General features: G+C 38.9%; 1 protein-coding gene across 12 annotated transcripts in view; it reads right to left on the bottom strand.

The window, feature by feature from the left end:
* Positions 1–334: 334 nt before the first annotated feature.
* Positions 335–21,481, bottom strand: part of Jupiter (microtubule-associated protein Jupiter) — a 363,629-nt gene continuing 342,482 nt past the window's right edge. For 2 of the 12 annotated variants that reach the window (XM_073969909.1, XM_073969898.1), the window contains 6 exons: positions 21,313–21,345; positions 13,506–13,763; positions 7,106–7,126; positions 6,579–7,034; positions 901–1,011; positions 335–829 (listed from right to left, as the gene is read on the bottom strand). In XM_073969909.1, coding sequence (XP_073826010.1) covers positions 804–829; positions 901–1,011; positions 6,579–7,034; positions 7,106–7,126; positions 13,506–13,763; positions 21,313–21,345 — 905 coding nt within the window. In that variant the 3' untranslated portion in view covers positions 335–803. The remainder of the gene's footprint in view (positions 830–900; positions 1,012–6,578; positions 7,035–7,105; positions 7,127–13,505; positions 13,764–21,312; positions 21,346–21,481) is intronic. The other 10 variants (XM_073969944.1, XM_073969938.1, XM_073969926.1 and 7 more) reach the window with 5 other exon arrangements.

The raw sequence follows: 21,481 nt of genomic DNA, 5'->3' as shown, positions 1-21,481 counted from the left end.
CAACAGTTATTGTTATTGTATTTTTAAAAGATAGTAATATTTCGTTTTGGGTTCGTTTAAAATTATATAATTTTATGCTAAAATCTGCATAAAAAACAATTTTGTGATATCTGTTTAATTTCCGAAAGGTTGCTTTCTTTGTTTTTAAGAGTAATGAAGGGACAGCCAGACTGAGTCTGAAGTGGAAATAGTGGGAAATAGTGAGGATGATTCCATTTTCCTGCATGGGGGGGATGGATGTATTATGATGATGAGAGGCGCCTTAAGAGTGATAAATGCTTTCCCTTTTACATTTTTTCTGTTTTGAGTTTTTTTATGGTTAAATGTTTTAAAATTTTTCCTGTTGTTGTTGTTGATGATTATTACAGATTTGTGACGGTTTGTGTCCTAGAGTTGTATTTCTTACTATTCCCTTTTTAAAAGTTTGTTTTGGATTTTGCTTTTTTTGTTGTTGTTATTTTCAAAAAAAATGTTTGTTGTTGCAGCAAAGTTGTAGTTGGTTTCGCTTGTTGTTATCTTCTTTATGATAATAATGGGTGTGTTTCTCTTAAAAATTCATTTTTCTCTCTCTCGATTTTTCAGTGTTTTTTTACTCTCCATTTGTCATGTGTGGATCTGTATTTTGTTAATTTTGCTGCTTTTTTTAGTAGAAAAATCCTTCTTTGACATAATTTTGTCGTTGATTGCTAAAAAGTTGTTGTTGTTGCTGTTGTTGTTCTTGTGACAAGGGAGAGAGTGATGAAATCCTTAATTTAGTTGATTATAACGCAAACAAGACAACACACTGACAGACCGACTGACATTTACCAGAGACCCGAAGAGAAACCACCTGGGGGGAAGAGAAAAACAAAAACATTAGCATTAATTTTTTTAACAGGGTTGCCATCACTTATATCTTACCTGGGGGAATACGATTTTTATTGATGACTTGATTGGCACCATTCATGCTGGGTGTATGATTTGAGAAATCATTGTTCTTGGTATAACCTTCACCGGTGACTGGATTACCATCTGAAAAGAGAGACAGAGAAAAGGGAAGAAATATGGTGGAAATTAGTACAAGGAAATAACAAAATAATCTGAAAATGGTAACTAAAATGCTAATAAGAGACAGACGGGGTAGAGAAGACATTCAAAAATATGAAGGGAAGTAGAAGTATTTCTGAAGAAAAGGAGACTAAGACGCTGACAATACCAGAGTCATGTTAAAGAAGCAATTTTTATATGTGAAACGAACACCTTATTCCCGAGGAAATATTAGACCACGAATCGTAGATTTTTGAAGAATATTCTTTGGGAAGCCCTCAGACGAAAACGAGCATTTTTGGAAGATGATTGGTGGACAACATACGGTTGGTGGACGTTCAAAAAAAAAAAGTAGAAAAGTGTCAGTCGGCTTTGCCGACATATATATACCCTCAGCCAATGCGAAGCGAAACTTTCACCTACGGACAGATCGAATGTATTTAAGTTCTCTTCAGAATTTGGTGGCCCTTTTTGGACATTTGAACTTGCCGACAAAAATGTGGATTAGGAATTAACTGCACTAAGACACAAATGTTGAAATTTTGTAGGGCAGGTACCCTTAGGTAGGACCGATATGGGCCATTTTAGAAGTTAAACTAAATGTTGATAAAATATTAGGGGATCCAAAGTTTGGACCAAATTAGGTTGCCCCATTCAAGTGATATCGTCCTAACATTTTAGTGATATTTTTTAAATATTGGGTAGAAGTAGCGAAAGTTGAGGACCCGTACTAAGTTTGGTTATAATATTACCAAGACCAAATGTTGGACCAAATCGGTTGAACAGTTCGAGAGTTATCGTGGTCGCCACATATGGTGCCATAGGGTTTTTTACACCTTTCGGGCTGTTTTCCCAAGAAATATGGACTTGCCCCTGCAAAAAACTTCTACCGTCGTAATGGAGGTAGCGAATGCAAATAGCTTCAACAAAAAACAAAGTGATTCGAGAGCAGGTCTTAAAGTGAACTTATCCGAAATTTTGTGTGGGAGGTACCCAAAGAAGTGCACAAATATAGTCCATATTCGAACCTGATCTATATCTGGTAGATATATTAGGATGTGCAGAGTATGGATTACATCAGTCACTCCCTTCCCTTGAATTTTTGTGAGGGAGGTACCCGAAGGAGTGGACCGACATGGTTTATCTACGAACTTAAACTATGTTTGGACAAAATATTACGAAGGTCAAATTTTGGACCCCGAATCGACAGATCCGTTCGAGAGTTATCTTGCGCTCCAACCACTTCACAAGGTGTCATAGGGGCTTTTTGCACCTTTCCGGCCATTTTCTCAGGAAGTATGGACTTGCCCCTGATGAAACTTGTACCGTCCTATGGGGGGAAGTGAATACAAGTTGCTGCAACAAAAATCAAAGCAATTCGAGAGCAGGTCCTAAACTGAACTTATCCGAAATTTTGTGTGGGAGGTAACCGAAGGAGTGGGCCGATTGAGAACCTCATCTAAGTCTGGTAGAAATTTCACAATGTGCAAAGTATGGACCAAATCGGTCACTCCCTTCAAGAGTTATCATGCCCACAAATTTTCCGAACATTTCTGAAGTTTTGTGGGGGAGGTACCGGAAGGAGTGGACCGATATGGCTCATCTTCGAACTTAAACTAAGTTTGGACAAAATATTACGAAAGCCAAAATTTTAACCGAATCGGTTCATCCGTTCGAGAGTTATCGTGTGCACCAGCCAGCCAGACAGACAGACAGACAGACGGACATTGCTCAATCAACTCCAAATTGTCTGAAACACATTTCGTCCAAACATACTTGGGGTCTAAAACCATTATTTCGATGAGGCACATTTTGCCCGTATGAAAGTGTATATACCCTCCCTTTCTAGCCTAAAGGCGGAGGGTATAACAATTCTCGAATGGACAAGGGAGACTTCTCTCATATGAGTGCACCCAAAATCTTTGGTTTTGTAGGCCCCATCTGCCTTACTGCATCCTGTTCCCGTGCTTCCTCCGGGGCCAGTGACTTGGGAAGGCCAGGCTGACTCTCCGTCAATATCCTCAAAGTGGAGGGAGCAGCCTTGGCTCTTCGGAGGGATGTTGTGGGAACATATGCGCGTGGGTACATGACCACAATCTTCCTAAAATCCTTCTCAATCATCATCATAGAACCTATAAAGATACTCATAGGATTGTCGGTAGGTCCTTTTACAATTCTTCTCCTTGATTGCTAGCCACCTTTGTGACGTTGAGTGGAGGACGAGAGTTGTGCTTTCCATTTTCGCTCATCTCCACAATGGCAAATTGCCTGGATAGGGGGAAATAACATTTATGAGATTCCGACACATGAAACCGTTGAGAGACATTATCACCTATAGAAGGATTTTGGCTCTCAGATCGAGCTGAAATTTTTACATCCTGGCATCCTGAATACAACGATATATAATTTTCCGGGGGGAAGTCCATACTTCCCGAGATATGGGTCTTGACATTTTACAATTCTAACGTGGGCAATATGGGCATCGTTATGAAGCTTATGGATAGTACTTTTATGCACGCGAGAATGTATTAAATTCCTGGTCAAAGCCGGCTACTTAGGAAACTTTAAATTTAAAAAAAAGTTTTGATCGCGTAGCCCACTTTTGTCCTTGCCCATAGGAGAAAGTCTTTAATCCCCGGCCGAAGGCCATCTAATTAAGAACACTTTCAATTTAAAAGAAAGTTTTTATCGCGTAGCCCACTTTTGTCCCTGTCCTTAAGAGGAAGTATAAAATGGCGGCAAGACCCATATCTCGGGAAGTACGGACTTCCCCGCGGAAAGCTATATATCGTTGTGTTCAGTGTGCCAAGGGCTATCTACTGTAAAAATGTCAGCCCGATCCCAGAGGTGCCCATAAACAACATAAGTGTTACAAGTACCAAATTTCCGAAATGTGAAGACACATATCTCGGGAAGTACGGACTTCCCCGCGGAAAGCTATATATCGTTGTGTTCAGTGTGCCAAGGGCTATCTACTGTAAAAATGTCAGCCCGATCCCATAGGTGCCCATAAACAACATAAGTGTTACAAGTACCAAATTTCCGAAATGTGAAGACACATATCTCGGGAATTATGGATTTTCCCCCGGAAAACTATATATCATTGTGTTCAGTGTGCCAAGGGCTATCTACTGTACAAATTTCAGCCCGATCCCAGAGGTGCCCATAAACAACATAAAAGTTTTACAAGTACGAAATTTCCGAAATGTCAAGACCCATATCTCGGGAAGTACGGACTTCCCCGCGGAAAGCTATATATCGTTGTGTTCAGTGTGCCAAGGGCTATCTACTGTAAAAATGACAGTCCAATCCAAGAGGTGCCCATAAACAACATAAAAGTGTTACAAGTACGAAATTTCCGAAATGTCAAGACACATATCTCGGGAAGTATGGACTTTCCCCCGGGAAATTATATATCGTTGTGTTCAGGGGCCCAAGGGCTACCTATGGTAAAAATTTCAGCCCGATCCGAGAGGTGCCCCTAAACGACACTTGTTCCCCTCTATTGTTAGACTAACTTTTGGGATCACTTGCCGTAAAAACTTTTCTTCCTTCAGTGGTCTTCTTTCCATATCAGATCATTACAAAATATTCTCTCATTAGACCTTTCTCCTATGTCTCTATTGATTGAAAATAATAAGTATTCTATGTGGTCTTCTTTGCAAGGAATTTAAACAAAATTATAAGTTATCTTACTATAGGAAGGAGTTCCAATATCTACAGAAGACCTTCAAGAGGTAAATAGAAGATCCGATAGAGTTTTAGGTATAAGAGTTCTTTTCTGAATAAGGAAATGTTTTAAAAATTGCTTACAGGCCTCAGTACCTTCTTGTATTCCCTGTATTGTATTTTGAACGGATCAAGCGATTCGGTCCAAATTTTGGTTTTCGTAATATTTTGTCCAATCTTAGTTTAAGTTCGAAGATGACCTATATCGGTCCACTCCTTCCGGTACCTCCCCCACAAAAGTTCGAAAATGTTCGGAAAATTTGTGGGCATGATAACTCTTGAAGGGAGTAACCGATTTGGTCCATACTTTGCACATCGTGAAATTTCTACCAGACTTAGATGAGGTTCCAATATGGACTCAATCGGCCCACTCCTTCGGGTACCTCCCACACAAATTTTCGGATAAGTACAGTTTAGGACCAGCTCTCGAATCCCTTTGATTTTTGTTGCAACAACTTGTATTCACTCCCCCCCAATACGACGGTACAAGTTTCATCAGGCGCAAGTCCATACTTCCTGAGAAAATAGCCGGAAAGGTGCAAAAAGACCCTATGACACCTTGTGTAGTGGTTGGAGCGCAAGATAACTCTCGATCGGATCTGTCGATTCGGTCCAAAACTTGGCCTTTGTTATATTTTATCAAAACATAGTTTAAATTCGAAGTTGGGCTATATCGGTCCACTCCTTGAGGTACCTCCCCCACAAAACTTCAAAATGTTCGGAAAAATTTTGCGCACGATAACTCTTGAAGGAAGTGACCGATGTAATCTATACTTTGCACATCCTAATATATCTACCAGATATAGATCACGTTCGAATGTGGACTATATTTGTATACTCCTTCTGGTACCTCCCACACAAAATTTCGGATAAGTTCACTTTAAGACCTGCTCTCGAATCACTTTGATTTTTGTTGAAACAATTTGCATTCGCTACCTCCATTACGACGGTAAAAGTTGTTTCAGGGGCAAGTCCATATTTCTTGCGAAAACAGCCCGGAAAGTGTAAAAACCCCCCTATGTCACCATATGTAGCGGCCACGATAACTCTCGAACTGTTCAACCGATTTGGTCCAACATTTGGTCTTCGTCATATTTTATACAAACTTAGATTCATGGGACAATACCTGTCCACAACTTTCGGTACTTCTCCCCAATATTTGTGTCTTAGTGCAGTTAATTCCTTATACACATTTTTGTCGGCAAGTTCAAATGTCCAAAAAGGATCTGAAGAGACCTTAAATACATTCGATCTGTCCGGAGGTGAAAATTTCGCTTCACATTGACTGAGGGTATATATCTGTCGGCAAAGCCGACTGACACTTTTTTACTTGTTTCTTTTATTATTTGTACTGAATTTCCTAGAACCCACCTTATTTGATCTTTTATCAGCAATCAGTCGAGAATTAGTTCCAGTCTGCCTAAAAGTATGCTATCATTTTATTTTGTCTCTGTTCTAATATCTATAGAAAACCTTCACAAGCATTATTTTAAAAAGGAGGAAAGACCTTTCAAAAAATTTCCTTTAAACGTTTTCCAAAACTAGATGATCACCTAGAGTTTGGTGTCATATTAAGGGTCATACTTCTATGGATATGAAGGCTTTTTAAATGAACACCACGTTAAGGTATTTTAGAGGTTTAACTTTCCAAATGAGTTTCTTTAAATAGAAACAGCACAAAAATTTGTCTCTAAATAGATCACCTAGAGCTTCAAGTCCTCCTCCTAATGGACGATTTGGTCCTTATTTAATTCCCTGTTAAGATCTTCAATAGGTCGTCTTTCATAGTTAAAAAACACGATTACTAAAATTGAAATCATCACCTCTTTGTGTCTTGGGTTTAATTGGTTTCCAGCCACCAACACCATCACCACATAAACCCAAACCAATTAAGGGATTGCGTGCTGCGGCAGTGGCCCTTGAGGCGTTACAACTATCCATACACTCTGCAACAGAACCACGTTGTGATTGACGCTGAGAATTTGCATTTGTAAGGGAATTTTGAAATTTGCTTGTTAAGGAATTGGGATTAACGGTATTACAACCACCATCATTGCGTGTTTGACTTGGTACATTTATGGAACCCAAATCATGAGTATGATGAGTACCACCAACATTATTATTGAAACTATTTGAACAATGAGGAGAATTTTGGTCATTTTGAGGCGATTGTTCATTAAGATTTATGGAATTATAATGTTCTTCATTAATTGCTTGAGAAGAAGATTGAACGTCAGAAATTGTCGTGGACGGACATTGGGAATCTGCTGTTTCTATCTCTAAAAGGGGAGAGGAGAGGGGGAGATTAGGAATTGAGGATGAGGATTTAAGGTATTTGTTGATTACTTACTACTCATTTTGCGATGATAAACTATTTTTTTTTTTTGTCAAAACAAAAAAGTTTGCAGCGTGCAGAAAAAAAGAAAAGTTGTTTTTATGAAGAAGCGTGTTTATAAGGCAATATTTTGTTATAATTCGATATTTTTATTTCTTTTTGATAATTCAAACTCAAGAAAAATTATAATTTGTGAAAAAATAAACAAAGGTAAATGTGATTGAAATAATAAAAAAAACTTTTGAAAGTACTTCAAATATTGGTCTGTTCCAGTACTGCAAGAATCTACTAATTTTTACTATTTTTTTCGATAACATAAAGGAAAAAATATTTGCTCTGTTCCAGAACCTGCAAGAATCTACTATTTTTACTACGACAACATTTTTTCCTTTATGTTATCGGGAAAAATAGTAAAAATTAGCAGATTCTTGCAGTTCTGGAACAGACCAATTATTGTAGTAAAAAATAGTAGCTTCTTGCAGGTTCTGGAACAGAGCAGAAATCTTGGAGAAACTTGATAACAAGAGATCTAATTCAACATGCGATTTTAGTGGGACCACCAAAGCTAGATAACAACAAGAGATCCATTTCAACATGTTTTTATGAAATATTGGGGAACTCCCCCCACTTTGCCTGACAATTAAGTTCTTGTCTGAAAAAGAAAAGGTTTTTTAGAAAGCTCTTCTTGTATTCGAATATTTTGCACTATTTTTTCATTTTTAATTCCACTGAATTTTGCTAAACACCCCATTCTTGTTTCAACGTTTAGCAGTAAACAGACGAAAATTAGTTTATATTTGCCCAAAAGTATGCTATCATATAATGTTGTCTCTGTCAATTCCTTTAATAATAATATTAAAGGTAGAACACACTACTAGTTTTAATGTATGGGGGTAGATGTCAGGTGTGGAACTGCCGAGATAGAGTTGCTGAACCTATACATCCCGCCGAGAAATAGCTGTATCTCAGATTACGTGCCTAACATTAGCCCGCTTTTGGAAGGTCATAATCGTCTGGTCCTGGGGGATTTTAATGCGCATTCGGCCCTCGGAAACGACCAGAGAGTTATAGCGCTGGCTGAGCAGATTGACATCTCTACGTTTTGCACGGTCAATGAGGACGCCCCTACCAGAATTAGAGGAGAGTGTCACAGCTCGCCAGACATAACCATCGTGTCACCTGGCCTGACAAATGACGTTACCTGGCAACCCGTCATTTCCCTTGGATCAGACCATCTCCCCGTAATTGTCTCCATTAGCAGACCACCCGACTTCATTACCTCTGAACGCCGCACATTCGTCAATCACAAGAAAGCTGATTGGCCGGGTTTCAGAGGGTTCACCAATCACCGCTTCAGAGAACTGCCCAATCCTTCTGAAGTTCGGGTAGCGGAAAGGACGTTCCGAGACATCATCACTGCTGTAGCCACTCGCCATATCCCTGCTGGTCGAGTACCCAAAGTAAGACCATTAGCAAATGAGCGTGATGAGCTTCGTCGAACCAACCCCAATGGCCCCAGAGTCAGGGAGCTGACACTGGAAGTTAACAGGCTGGTCGGCGAGCATAAGCGGAACAAGTGGTTAAATCATCTGAAGAGTTGCAACATTGGAGCCGGTATAGGTGAATGAGTGGGCAACGGTTAAGTCACTCTCGAACCCTGGAAAAAGGGAAGATAGGACCTCTGTCACGTTTGGCGACGTTACGTTGACTGACCCGAAGAGGTGCGCAAGTTATTTCAATCGATAGTTTGTCGAGCACCCCGAGAGTGACAGGGCGAAGAGAAGAGTATTACGGCGCATCAGATCTCTTCCTGCCGAGGAGGAACCACCACAGTTTACAATGGATGATGTTGCCAATGACATCAGGAACGCTAAATCATTCAAAGCGTTGGGTCCTGATGGAATCTCCATGGTAATGCCGCAGCAGCTGGATGAGCCGGGAGTGGAGTATCTCACTAAAGTTCTCAACTTGTCGCTATCCACCCTCATTGTTCCCAAAGTCTGGAAAATGGGCAGGGTGGTCCCACAACGGAAGCCCGGCAAGGATGCCAGCGTACAGGCCGATTTCGCTTTTGTCGCCCGTAGCAAAGACCCTTGAGGCCTTAGTCCTCTCCAGTATCAGAAATAGCTATCAAGTTGCCGATCATCAGCATGGATTCCGTAAGCGGCACAGCACGACAACTGCGCTGCACGCCATTACCACACATATTTGTCAAGGACTCAACCAGAGACGGCCGTGCGATAGAACAGTGATGGTGGCGCTTGACTTATCAAAAGCCTTAGATACGGTCAGGCACTTCACGCTGTTTGAGGACATTGAGCAGACAACCCTTCGGCCAAGATTGAAACGTTGGATGGTCAATTATATGTGTGGACGCCAGTCGTACGTGGCATTCAGGAACAAGATGTCCAAACCCCGAAGGGTGAAACAGGGAGTTCCCCAAGGTGGGGTGATATCTCCGGAACTGTTTAACCTCTACCTCTCCTGTATTCCGCCCCCTCCAGACGGCATCGAGATCGTAAAGTATGCGGATGATTGCACGGGTACCTATCCCGATAACATCTGTGAGAGACTGAACAACTATTTAACCGATCTTACCACCTTTTTCCATTTGAGGAATATGCAGATTTCCGCCACAAAATCAACAGCCACTTTACTCTGTTCACCACATGGACAGCGCAGTTTGGAAGAGAATTGAATGTCGTGGTCGACGGTAGCAGAATTCCGACCACAAACTGCCCCAAAATTTTAGGTGTCACATTCGACACTACTTTCACGTCGTGCGCGCACGCCACAGATATCTGCGACAAACTAAAAAGTAGGAACAAGGTCCTCAAGTACCTAGCCGGCAGCACTTGGGGTGCAGATAAAGAAACTTTGTTGACCACATATAACGCGATAGGTCGGTCTGTGGTAAGCTATGCGGCGCCAGTTTGGTCCCCGGGATTATGTGATACGAATTGGAAAAAGATTCAAACCTGCCAGAATGTCGCCCTGAGAACAGCAACAGGGTGCCTCCTCAAATCTTCAGTGGACCATCTACATGAGTTGGCAAAGATTCTTCCAGTAAAGCAACACAATGAGATGCTTTCGTTGCAGTACCTGCTGAAGAGCGTCAGCTGCCACGACAAACCAGAGTAGTTTTGGTTCAATTACGCTCAGGATATTGCAGTCGCCTAAATTCCTATTGGGCGGGAATCGATCGCGCCGTGCAAGACATCTGCCCAGTATGCGGCATGGGCCCGCACGATACTAAGCACCTATTCAACTGTCCCGCCAAGCCTACTCATCTGACTCCAGTGGATCTGTGGTTACATCCCATCGAAGTAGCCAACTTCCTGGAACTGGAGATAGACCCAGAGCCAGATTGAACAGTAGAACGAACATACAAACATAATAATAAAACACTGTTACAACAACAACAAGCAGCATGTAGTGCCCTAAGGCTACATGAATTGAATCGTTGGCGTGACGGCGCACCTATGGACATGCATGCATTCTTCGGGAGCTAGGACCAAAACTTAGCTTAAATCAGCAGGGGAAATTCAGCGACTATTTATCACCAGTCCAAAGATTTGAAGATATTGAGGTCGTTATCCCTAGTAGAGATGACTGGATCCGTAGTAACCCTCCTCTGGACGGTCTGGATTTCTACACAGATGGAAGAAGGTACCAAGATGGAAGAAGGTACCGGAGCTGGTGTCTACTGCGAAAAGCTTTGAGGGTTATCATCAATGAAATTTCCCCGTGAATTTCGTCTTTCCGCCGTTGCAACTTAAGGGAGGGAAAGTGAAAAAATTCACGGGGAATTGCCGTTTATGATAACCACCTTTGTCTCGAATACTCATACAGTTTGAACAGCGACTGTAGTGTTTTCCAAGCTGAAATCTTCGCGATCAAAATGGCTGCAGAGTTGATAAAAAGTCTTATCTTAGAGCCGGTGACTATATTCGTTGATAGTCAGCCGGCTCTTAAAGTCATCAAATCCTCCAACATCAAGTCTGAGGATGTTCTTGAGTGTAGAACTGCTTTGGTGAACCTCACAAACGCTGTTCGACTCTGCTGGGTACCGGGACACTGTGACATTATGGGAAACGAGAACGGCAGATGAACTGGCAAGACATGGATCCCAATCAACAAGTCTAGCAATCACTGATGCTATCAAACCACCCATATGTCACGTTTTTCGGAAGGTGGAGACGTTCTTTGAAGAACAAGCCAAGGAACTGTTGCATAATGAACCAAGGTGCAACGTGTCAAGGACCATTTGGCCGACTCTATCAACAAACAGAACAACTTCACTCTTAAATTTGAACAAATCAGAAATCAGGGTATTGACGGGGGTCATTACCGGTCATTGCAACATCCGAGCTTTTATTGGCAAATGACAGGATGATGGCGTGGATTATTGCAGGCTCTGTGAAGATGAGGAGGAAGCGGAGACTATTGAGCATATTTTATCTCGTTGCTATAGATTAACAGGAGTATGCTTTCATCAATAACATCATCAAAAATTTGAATTGGCTGGGACGGCGCAACCCATAAGCGTAACTACTTCTCTGGCAGTTTTCTAACCATCACCAAATAAAACCAACCTCCTTTCTTTATTACGTTTTCATCTTTAATAATCCATTTATTAAAATTGAATTGAATTGAATTATTACATTCCCAACCTCACCCTATTTTTTCTTTATTTTCTCTTGTTTCTCTTCTTTTGTCTTTGCAGGTACTTCTGAACTTATTTTTCTGATTTATGGATGATCACAATGGACCGAAAGGTTTCCGAGTGGCGTAGTCAATATATTGGCTACACATTCCCAAACCTAACCTAACCTTCATCTTTTGGCAGTAAACAGTTGAAAAATTGTTTATATTTGCCTAAAAGTATGCTATCATAATGTTGTCTCTGTCAATTCCTTTAATAATATTAATGAAGGTAGTACACACTACCAGTTTTACATGAGTTTTTTTCTCAATTAACGGATAATTGACAGTGTGGTTGTTTATGTTTGTCAATCGTCGGGCTATTAATAACAAATTTTTTAAAAAATCTAATTTAATTGCACCTAACAGTACGTTTACATATAACTGGATTGAGTAAATCCAGTGGTTTTAAATTGTACGTCAAATAAATCATCATAAAGGAGGTAAACCCGACAAAAAGCTCTAATATAAACATGACCTAAAATTCGAGCTATGGGAGCATATGAGATTTACAAAATAATCCCGTGTGATGTAAATGCGCTGTAACACATACAGTTAATCTTCTCTATAACGTAGCTGCTGGAGACGAAGAATTACTACGTTATAGGGAAATTCGCAATAAATTGACAATTTTGGGTGGGATTACATATTTATCTTTTAAAAAGGCTTGTTGTAGAGAAGTTCGACTGTATGTGGCCCATTTCTGGTTCTATTAAAAGGTGAAATATTAAAAATCCGTTTAAATGGTCTATTTATTGGTCTGTCAGACATTCCAAAGGAAACGATTCCTAGACCTAAACTGACACAAAAGAATTGCTGAAGTTGGATATTTCTCAACTTCCACAAGTCGTCTTCTGGGAACTTCACTACATTGTAGAAAATGAAATTCAAAGGTAAATCAGTCATTAAAGATTTATCTATAAAAACATTATGATTCAATCGGAACTGATTGATTTCATAGTCACGAAGACACAGAGTTTAACTAGAAAATAACGTCACTAATAATCTTCCGTATAATTAATAATTTCCTCCTATTTGTGCACATTCATGGCAATGAAAAACTAATTTTCCACAACAATGATGTTTCTGGAAAAAAAGACACCGCACCCCAATGAATAATTAAATAAACAAACAAATCATAACAAAACAACAAATATAGGTGGGAAATAATAAACAAATTCCAATCAATAAAATAAACCATAACAAATTAAAAAAAGAAAAGAAAAATCGAAAAATGTGAACGCCATAAATCACAAAAAATGGAAATTTAACTATTGCAATGTGCAAAACCAGACGTTGAAAATTTCATATGAAAAACTACAAGTTTTAACAGAGAGCAGTAGTGGGATTCTCCAACGCAATTTTTGGGTACCGACAAAATCGATAAAATTATAGAGCACATAATTTCGGTAATTAACGAAATTTGTCGGTAAATTAGCGACCAAAATAAAGATTTCGCTAAGTGCTACCGTTAGCAACATTTTTGTCAACTTTTATTTATACTTTTTATTCATTATTTAACGTTTTAATTTTACCAATTTTTGTCGGTAACCAAAAAACGATGTGTTAGGGAATCCCACTACAGAGCTGAAGCAATACTCTTTCTCCTTTCATAGCCATCCATCCATACACTCAAAAATTGATCATGGAAAATTTCAACGTCTGCCACAAATAAAAAAGCTGTTGTTTTTTCTTTTTTTTTTTTCCTTACCTGTTTTGGAGTAACCATTCATTTTAAGATTTTCAGTTGATGAAGAGACCGATGATGAGGCCGATGAAACTGATGAACTTTTGCCATTATAATGATGACCATTGCCATTGGTGATCAATGTTTGAGCAGCTTCATTATTAGCACCGAATGGAATGTTGCTTCTCATGTGATTCTTGGCAGGAGTGACAGTGCGCTCAGGTTCACCGAATAGACGTTGATATGAGTCAACATTCTTTTGAGCGCGACGTGGTTGATCACCTGTTTTTTTTGGTGGGAGAGGAGAAAAATAAAAAAAAAACAAAAGAAAATTAGTATTAATTTGTAATTTTTATGGTTATAGAAAAATAACAAAAACAAATGTTATAAAAAAATTTGTTAAAATATAAATAACAACAACTATAAAAACAACTATTACATTTGCATATTATAACAAGGTGTTTTTTAGTCATATTTGTGGCATAATATTTGATCTAAAATAGGAAATCGAGAAGAACTATCAGTGAAAAGACCATGTTAATTTTTAGATTCCAAATTAGTGATTCGAATAAGAAGATTCGTTCGAATTACTACCAAACTGCTGTTATTGTAGAATTATTATCGGGTGTCCCAACTAGAACGCACTTTATAAATTTTAAATTAAAAAAAAATCGTGAATTATTTTTATTTCGTAAAGTAGACTGACGTAGGGGATGGAAGATACCAAGCAACGGTCCTAACCGGTTTTAACATGGCAAAGCCCAGGATTTATCTGGGTCCCTCTTTCATCCCAAGTGTACACTGACCTCCCCGTGGTGTCACCTGGGGAACTGCCTTTAACACCTGTTAAAGGTAGTGAGCCAACATGTACCGCGCGTTCACGTTAAAAACTTGGGTTTGGGCGTCGGGTTAGTAACCCTCCCCTAGAAAAAAAAACAGCCTACTATGAAAAAACGAAAGAAAAGAAAAACGAACCCCTTTAAAGTGGACGAACCCCGCAAACGTTTTAAGGACCATGATCTGCGAATCTGCACCTGGAATGATCGCACTCTTTATAGAGAAGGTGGAGTTTACGCATTGGCAGACGTACTTGAAAAGTACAAGGCCGACATTACTGCCATACAGGAAATACGCTGAAATGGGAAAGGTGTCACAACAACACCTAAAGGTGACGCACAGTATTATAGCTGCCATGACATAAAGCATTAGTTTGGTTGCGGATTTGTGGTTGGTCGGAGGTTAACACACCTGGTCTCCAGCTTCACACCAGTGAATGAAAGACTTGCTACAATTCGAATAAAAGCAAAATTCTTCAACATGAGCTTTATTTGCGCTCATGCTCCCACTGGCGACAAGGACCAAAGATATATTTTATGAGCGCTTAGAAGAAACATATGACCGTTGTCCTGCCCATGACATTAAAATTATTCTAGGCGATTTTAATGTCAAAATTGGAAAGGAAAATATCTTTGGCCCAAAAGTCGGAAAATTCAGTCTCCACAGTGAAACATCTGACAATGGTATGAGGCTAATAGACTTCGCAGCGGGAAAAAACATAGTAGTTAGCAGTACCAGATTGAAGCATCTCGATATTCATAAGGACACCTGGCTGTCGCCAGATCAAAGAACAAGAAATCAAATTGATCACGTTGTGATAGATGGAAGACATGCATCAAGCGTGTTGGATGTACGATCGTTCCGAGGTGCCAACATATACTCGGACCACTACCTTGTTGCGGCAAAGGTACGTAGCATATTAAACGTAGCAAACAAAGTGCGAACAGACACAACACGGAAGTTGGACATCGTTAAGCTGCAATCACAACAAATAGCCACAGCATATTCCACTCAACTAGCCCAATTGCTTAATCAAAGCATTCCTCATCCCGATAACATATCAGCGCAATGGCAAAGCATTGCCCACTCCATACAAACAGCCGCAAAATCCATACTTGGATACCAGAGGCCTCCACCAAGGAATCCATGGTATGATCAGGAGTGTCGTGCTGCCACCGAAGAGAAAAATGCGGCATATAGGGCTACTTTACAATCCGTAGCAACGCGTAGCACACGAGAGAGATACAGGGAGAAAAGGAGAGAGGAGAAACGTCTTTTCCGCAGGAAAAAGAGAGAGATGTAAAAGCGGGAGTGTGAAAAAATCGAGATGTACAGGAGCCAGAATGAAGTCCGAAAATTCTACCAAAGAGTCAAGCATCAAACTGATGGCTTTGGTACAGGCACATCCTCCTGTAGAGACCAGCAAGGTAATTTGGTAACTGATACAGATAGTGTACTCAGGATATGGAAAGAACATTTTTCAAAACTGTTGGTATCCAATAGCAGCGAAGACGACGAAGATACCACAGTCCCAATCCCAGAAGATGGTATTGAATGTATACCGCCCAGCCAAGATGAGGTAAAGACAGCAATAAATCGGCTGAAGAATAATAAGGCAGCAGGAGCCGATGGCTTACCAGTCGAGCTGTTCAAAACCGGAGGCGTCACGCTAATAAGGTGTATGCATCAGCTAGTTAGCTCCATCTGGCAGGAAGAACGCGTACGCGACGATTGGAACCTGAGCATACTGTGTCCCGTCCATAAGAAAGAAGATAAGACTTTATGCTCTAACTATAGGGGCATAAGTCTTCTCCCTATCGCCTACAAGATAGTGTCAGGGATATTGTGCGAACGACTAAAGCCCATGGTCAACGAAATAATTGGACCATACCAATGCGGCTTTAGACCTGGCAAGTCCACCATTGGCCAGATATTTATCCTGCGGCATATCCTGGAGAAGACCCAAAAGATGCAGATCGAAACCTACCATCTTTTTGTCGATTATAAAGCAGCCTTCGACAGCCCGCTGCGTTCAAAGGTACTCCAAGCCATGTCTGAATTTGGTATCCCCGCAAAGCTCATCCAGCTTTGTAAAATGACTTTAACTGACACGAGGTCCTCTGTTAAAATAGGAAAGAACCTCTCCGAAGAGTTTTGTACCAAAAGAGGTTTCAGGAAAGTGAGACAGCCTTTCGTGTGATCTTTTCAACATCCTGCTAGAAAAGGTTATACGAGAGGCAAGCGTCAAAAGAAGTGGCACAATCTACACCAATAGCCACATGTTACTTGCTTATGCTGATGATATAGACATCATGGGACGATCAGTAAAAGAAGTACCCGCTACCTTTATGAAGGTCGAAGGAGAATCTGCTAAAGTGGATCTGGCGGTAAACGGTGAGAAGACCAAGTTGATGGTGTCGACGCGTCATGCGTCCATTGAGCTCGGACCAACTGTGGAAGTTGGTTCCTATCATTTTGAGGTAGTAAAAGAATTCGTCTACCTCGGCACCGCCGTAAACAAAACAAACGACATCAGTTGTGAAATAAAAAGAGGAATTGTATTGGCCAACAGATGCTACTTTGGCTTAAGTAAGCACTTTAAAAATAAAGCCACAACTCGTCAAACAAAAATAAGGCTTTACAAAACACTGATACTACCCGTGCTGATGTATGGTTTCGAAGCCTGGGTACTTGCGCAAGCAGACATGGCAGTGCTTGGTGTGTTTGAGAGAAAAATTCTTCGAAAGATCTACGGACCAATCTGCGTTGACGGTGAATATCGACGTCGCATGAACCACGAGCTGTATCTGCTATACAACGACATCAATAGTATCCAGATGCAGCGATTGCGTTGACTAGGCCATATCATAAGAATGGGCGAAGATGAACCCGCTAAAATGGCGTATAAATACGAACAGCTTGGCGGTGCACGCATAATTGGCAGGCCAAGGAATAGATGGAGCAAACAAGTGGATGAAGAGATGAAAAGGCGCGGTATTCCAGAGTGCGAAGCAACAAATAGAGAGAATTGGAGATCTTTTCTTAGTTCGGTCTATGGAACAAATGTTCTGAAATGGGCCAGCTAAGTAAGTATATATTATTTAATATCTACTTGTTTAGAAGTTATTAACGTTTATATTTTTACTCCAGTTGGCATCATTGTAGTCGTAACAAAGACAAATATCGTTAGACATCATTTTGGGCAAATACGTTTATTTGATAAATATTCAATAGAATTAATTGATAATGTAAAAGAGGCATTTTACTAAATCGTGGTTGATGTAAATGTGGCTTAAAGACCTCACAAATGTGACACACACTGAACGTACGATTTAAGTTGTGGTTTCAGTTGTTGTTTGGCAAACACGAATGATGTTCTCCCAAATAATTTCACATACAGTTAGGCAAGAAAAGTATTGCAAAAACCAAAATTGTAGAAAATTTCATATTAATTGTTCGTTTATGGCAACAAATTATGTAAAAACTATACGGTTTTTTGTGCAAATATCTTGCTATAGGTCCTTACAACAATATTCCGTCAAAACATGCAAAGGTTATTTGCGACTTATAACAAATACGGTCAAAAATAAGAATTAACTACTACTTGGGGGTGACAATAAAAGTATTGCAAAGGGAAAATCAGTACTATAAAACTATAAAATTTTTGCAAATTTTTGCGGTCATTATGCATTTTTATGACTTTTGCGGCTAATAATAGAATAACAGTATTGAATGTAATAAAGTTCAGTGATAAAAAATGCCGTCCTGGAGGGTCTTCAGACAGGTAAAAAACGCATGGGACCATATTAACAATTAACCATGACGAATAGGCCACAGGCAAGTAGGCAAAGAATGAATATTTGACTCAATATATATTGTAGCATAATGGAACAATACAAAACAGTCCGATTTTGGCTTTGAGAAAATCGAAATACCTCTGGAAAGTATATGGAAAAAATTTACACCAGTGTAGTATTTTGGAACGACCTACGACAGAGCACTATTTCGTCTCCCAATGGTATTGATATGATTTAATTTTTGCTAAGTGGATAGATATTATCCTCTGCTATCATAATAAATCCAAAAAATTGCGTCAAATCCAATAAAACCCATAAAATGTGGAAATTAAACCGCTACTGGAGAAGCTGGAATACCGAATATTTGCGTACTATATTCTTTAACATGGAAAATAGTATGCAAAATTGGGTTTACGGATATAATAATAATTGGGAAGGCATTCCTACTGACATTATTAAGAAATATTTAATATTCATTAGTCTGAAAGTCAGAAAAATCGATCCCGAATGATCAAACAAAGTCAACTACCACCATTCCAAAGACCAGATAATTACATGTTAATCTTATTTGTGTAAATTGCCGATGTAATATAACAACACAAAACTCTTAAATGCATCGGACCAACATCCTGATATCAACCCTCATAAAATGTTTGGGCCCAATTTAACAAAAAGCTCCAAAAACATCCTGCAACGAAGGATCAAGATTTACTAAAAATTGGGAACCAGTATCCTTAGAGTGGAACATACCGAGCCTAATTTTTTGGTTTAAATAAGCTCATTAATGCTCAAATGAATGTCCAAAGTGGATAGCAACTCATTAAAGAACACATCTTTGGTAATTCTCGAAGAAACCATCGATTTGGTAATTTTTGCAATACTTTTATTGTCACCCCCAAATAGTAGTTAATTCTTATTTTTGACCGTATTTGTTATAAATCGCAAATAACCTTTGCATGTTTTGACGGAATATTGTTGTAAGGACCTATAGCAAGAAATTTGCACAAAAAACCGTATAGTTTTTACATAACTTGTTGCCATAAACGAACAAGAAATATGAAATTTTCTACAATTTTGGTTTTTGCAATACATTTCTTGCCTAACTGTATTTGGTAAAAAACACTGATCGGTGGACATCGTCGACGTGGGGTAGTTATACCCACTTTGGTTTTTTGGTAAAATATGTCATTTATTTGATAACCAATGGAATTGATAACGGCAATGAGTCGTTTTACTAAAAAATGTTTGATGTAAATGCGGCTTAAAGACCTCACAAATGTAACACACACTGAACGTACGCTGCTATTTGCCTTGCCAATCTTTCTCGTTGTTTGGCAAACACGATGCTGCCACGAATAATGTCACATAGGTTTTTCTTAACCAACATTTGTAGGTGGAAAATCGTCGATGAGGTTGATGTAAATGTGGCTTACAGCCCTCAGAAATGTGTCATACACCTGAACGTACGATTTAAGTTGTGGTTTCAGTTTCAGAATGATGTTCTCCCAAATAATGTCACATATTTGGTAAAAAACACTAATCGGTGGACATCGTCGACGTGGGGTAGTTATACCCACTTTGGTTTTTTTTTTTTTTATTTTATTTTTTTTTTTATTTTTTTTTTTTCATTACTTTGCAATCGAAGCCATATGGATAACTCAATGGCCAATTCAGATATAATTACAAAGATTCCACCTTACTTCATAGCTACTCTATAAATAAAATATTAAACATTATCGTTCTTACAAACTATACATAAAAATTAAAAAATAATGATTGCATTGATTATAATTTGCCTCCTTTACATCATATTACATACATCGTATTTTTTGGTAAAATATGTCATTTATTTGATAGCCAATGAAATTGATAAGGGAAATGAGTCGTTTTACTAAAACATGTTTGATGTAAATGCGGCTTAAAGACCTCACACATGTGACACGCACTGAACGTACCATGTATTTGCTTGTCAATCTTTCTCGTTGTTTGGCAAACACGATGCTCCCACGAATAATGTCACATAGGTTTTTTCATGGTGAAATAAGAAGGTGTTACATCAAATTATACCAAACGTCAAATTTGGTCACAATAATGTATTATTCTGAATTGCTTGTTTACATTTTGTATGTGTTTTTATTCACAATAATGAATTTTGACAACTAGTGTGATAACCAGCCGTTTTTGCCACTGTACCTGTATTATTGTGCCATGGGTTTTTCTTAACCAACATTTGTAGGTGGAAAATCGTCGATGGGTGAGGAGCATTCATGTATTTTGTTGTCCCAAAAAAGAACATCGTGTGGATAGACATATGTATACACGATTATTTAGGCAGGGAAAGAGAGAGAGAGAGATAAATCCCTTTGAAAAGGGTCATACTCGGGTGTTATGTCCACCAATATGTGTTGCTTTGTAAAAAACGAATGTCATTTTTTCCAACACAATAACGTTTCATATTTTTATTGTGACATTGTTCGCAAGGAAAAATGAAAGAAAATCACCGATAGATAATATAATAGGAGAGACATTTCTCTTCCCAAGAAATACCTACATACACATACATAGCTATACATAAAACAGCACGTAACTGTTGGGTTTTGTTAAAATTATATGTAAATATATTAAATTCGATTTTTAACAATATATTACGCAATTTTTTTAAACAAAATCTACTATTTCTAGTGAGACTCTAGCAATTTATTTACATACATATATGCAAAAGAAAAGAGATTTCAAAGGGTTTCTAATATAGCAGCAGCTTAGCTCTTAATGTTAATTAGATGTTTGTTTTGTGGGTGGCTGTGAAGGAGGATTGCCGTTAAAGGATTCTGGGTGATGATGTGTTTGTCATTTGATTAGTTAAGTGTTTGTTGTTTTGCTTGGGTCGGTGGTATTTTGCAGAGCAGTGTGAATGTGAGTATATGGTGATTATATTTGGACCACAACTAAAATTACCCAAATAAAACAAAGTGTGTACATTAAGAAGGGGGTGGCTTAAGGCGCCAAGAAGCCAAAGCCAAACAAATTGATTATTTGTGTATTTCGTTTTAAAGTTAAACAACATGGTGGCAAAAGGATTTGCGTGTTGGGTGACAATAAAAACAATTTAACAAACAACAACAAAGGAAAAAGGAACAATAAAATAAAGAAATTAATCAAAACAAATTTATATCTAACAAGAACAACAACAACTATACCGATGAAATAGAATCTGTGAGCTCCTTGTCGTACTGCACATTTGTGTTGTTTTGTTTATTTGGTTTTTGTTTTTATTTATTTTTTTTTAGTATGGAAATCCACCAAAAAGAAAGAAGGAACAGAATAAATGGATATGGTTTTTGGTATAAAAGAGAAAAAGAAAGAAAG

Source organism: Musca autumnalis, unplaced genomic scaffold (genome assembly GCF_047663935.1).
Source record: "Musca autumnalis isolate F117 unplaced genomic scaffold, ASM4766393v1 scaffold_1, whole genome shotgun sequence".
In the NCBI taxonomy this organism is placed as follows: domain Eukaryota; kingdom Metazoa; phylum Arthropoda; class Insecta; order Diptera; family Muscidae; genus Musca; species Musca autumnalis.
The sequence above is the reverse complement of the archived record's forward strand: the minus strand, read 5'-3'. Positions and strand labels throughout refer to the sequence as shown.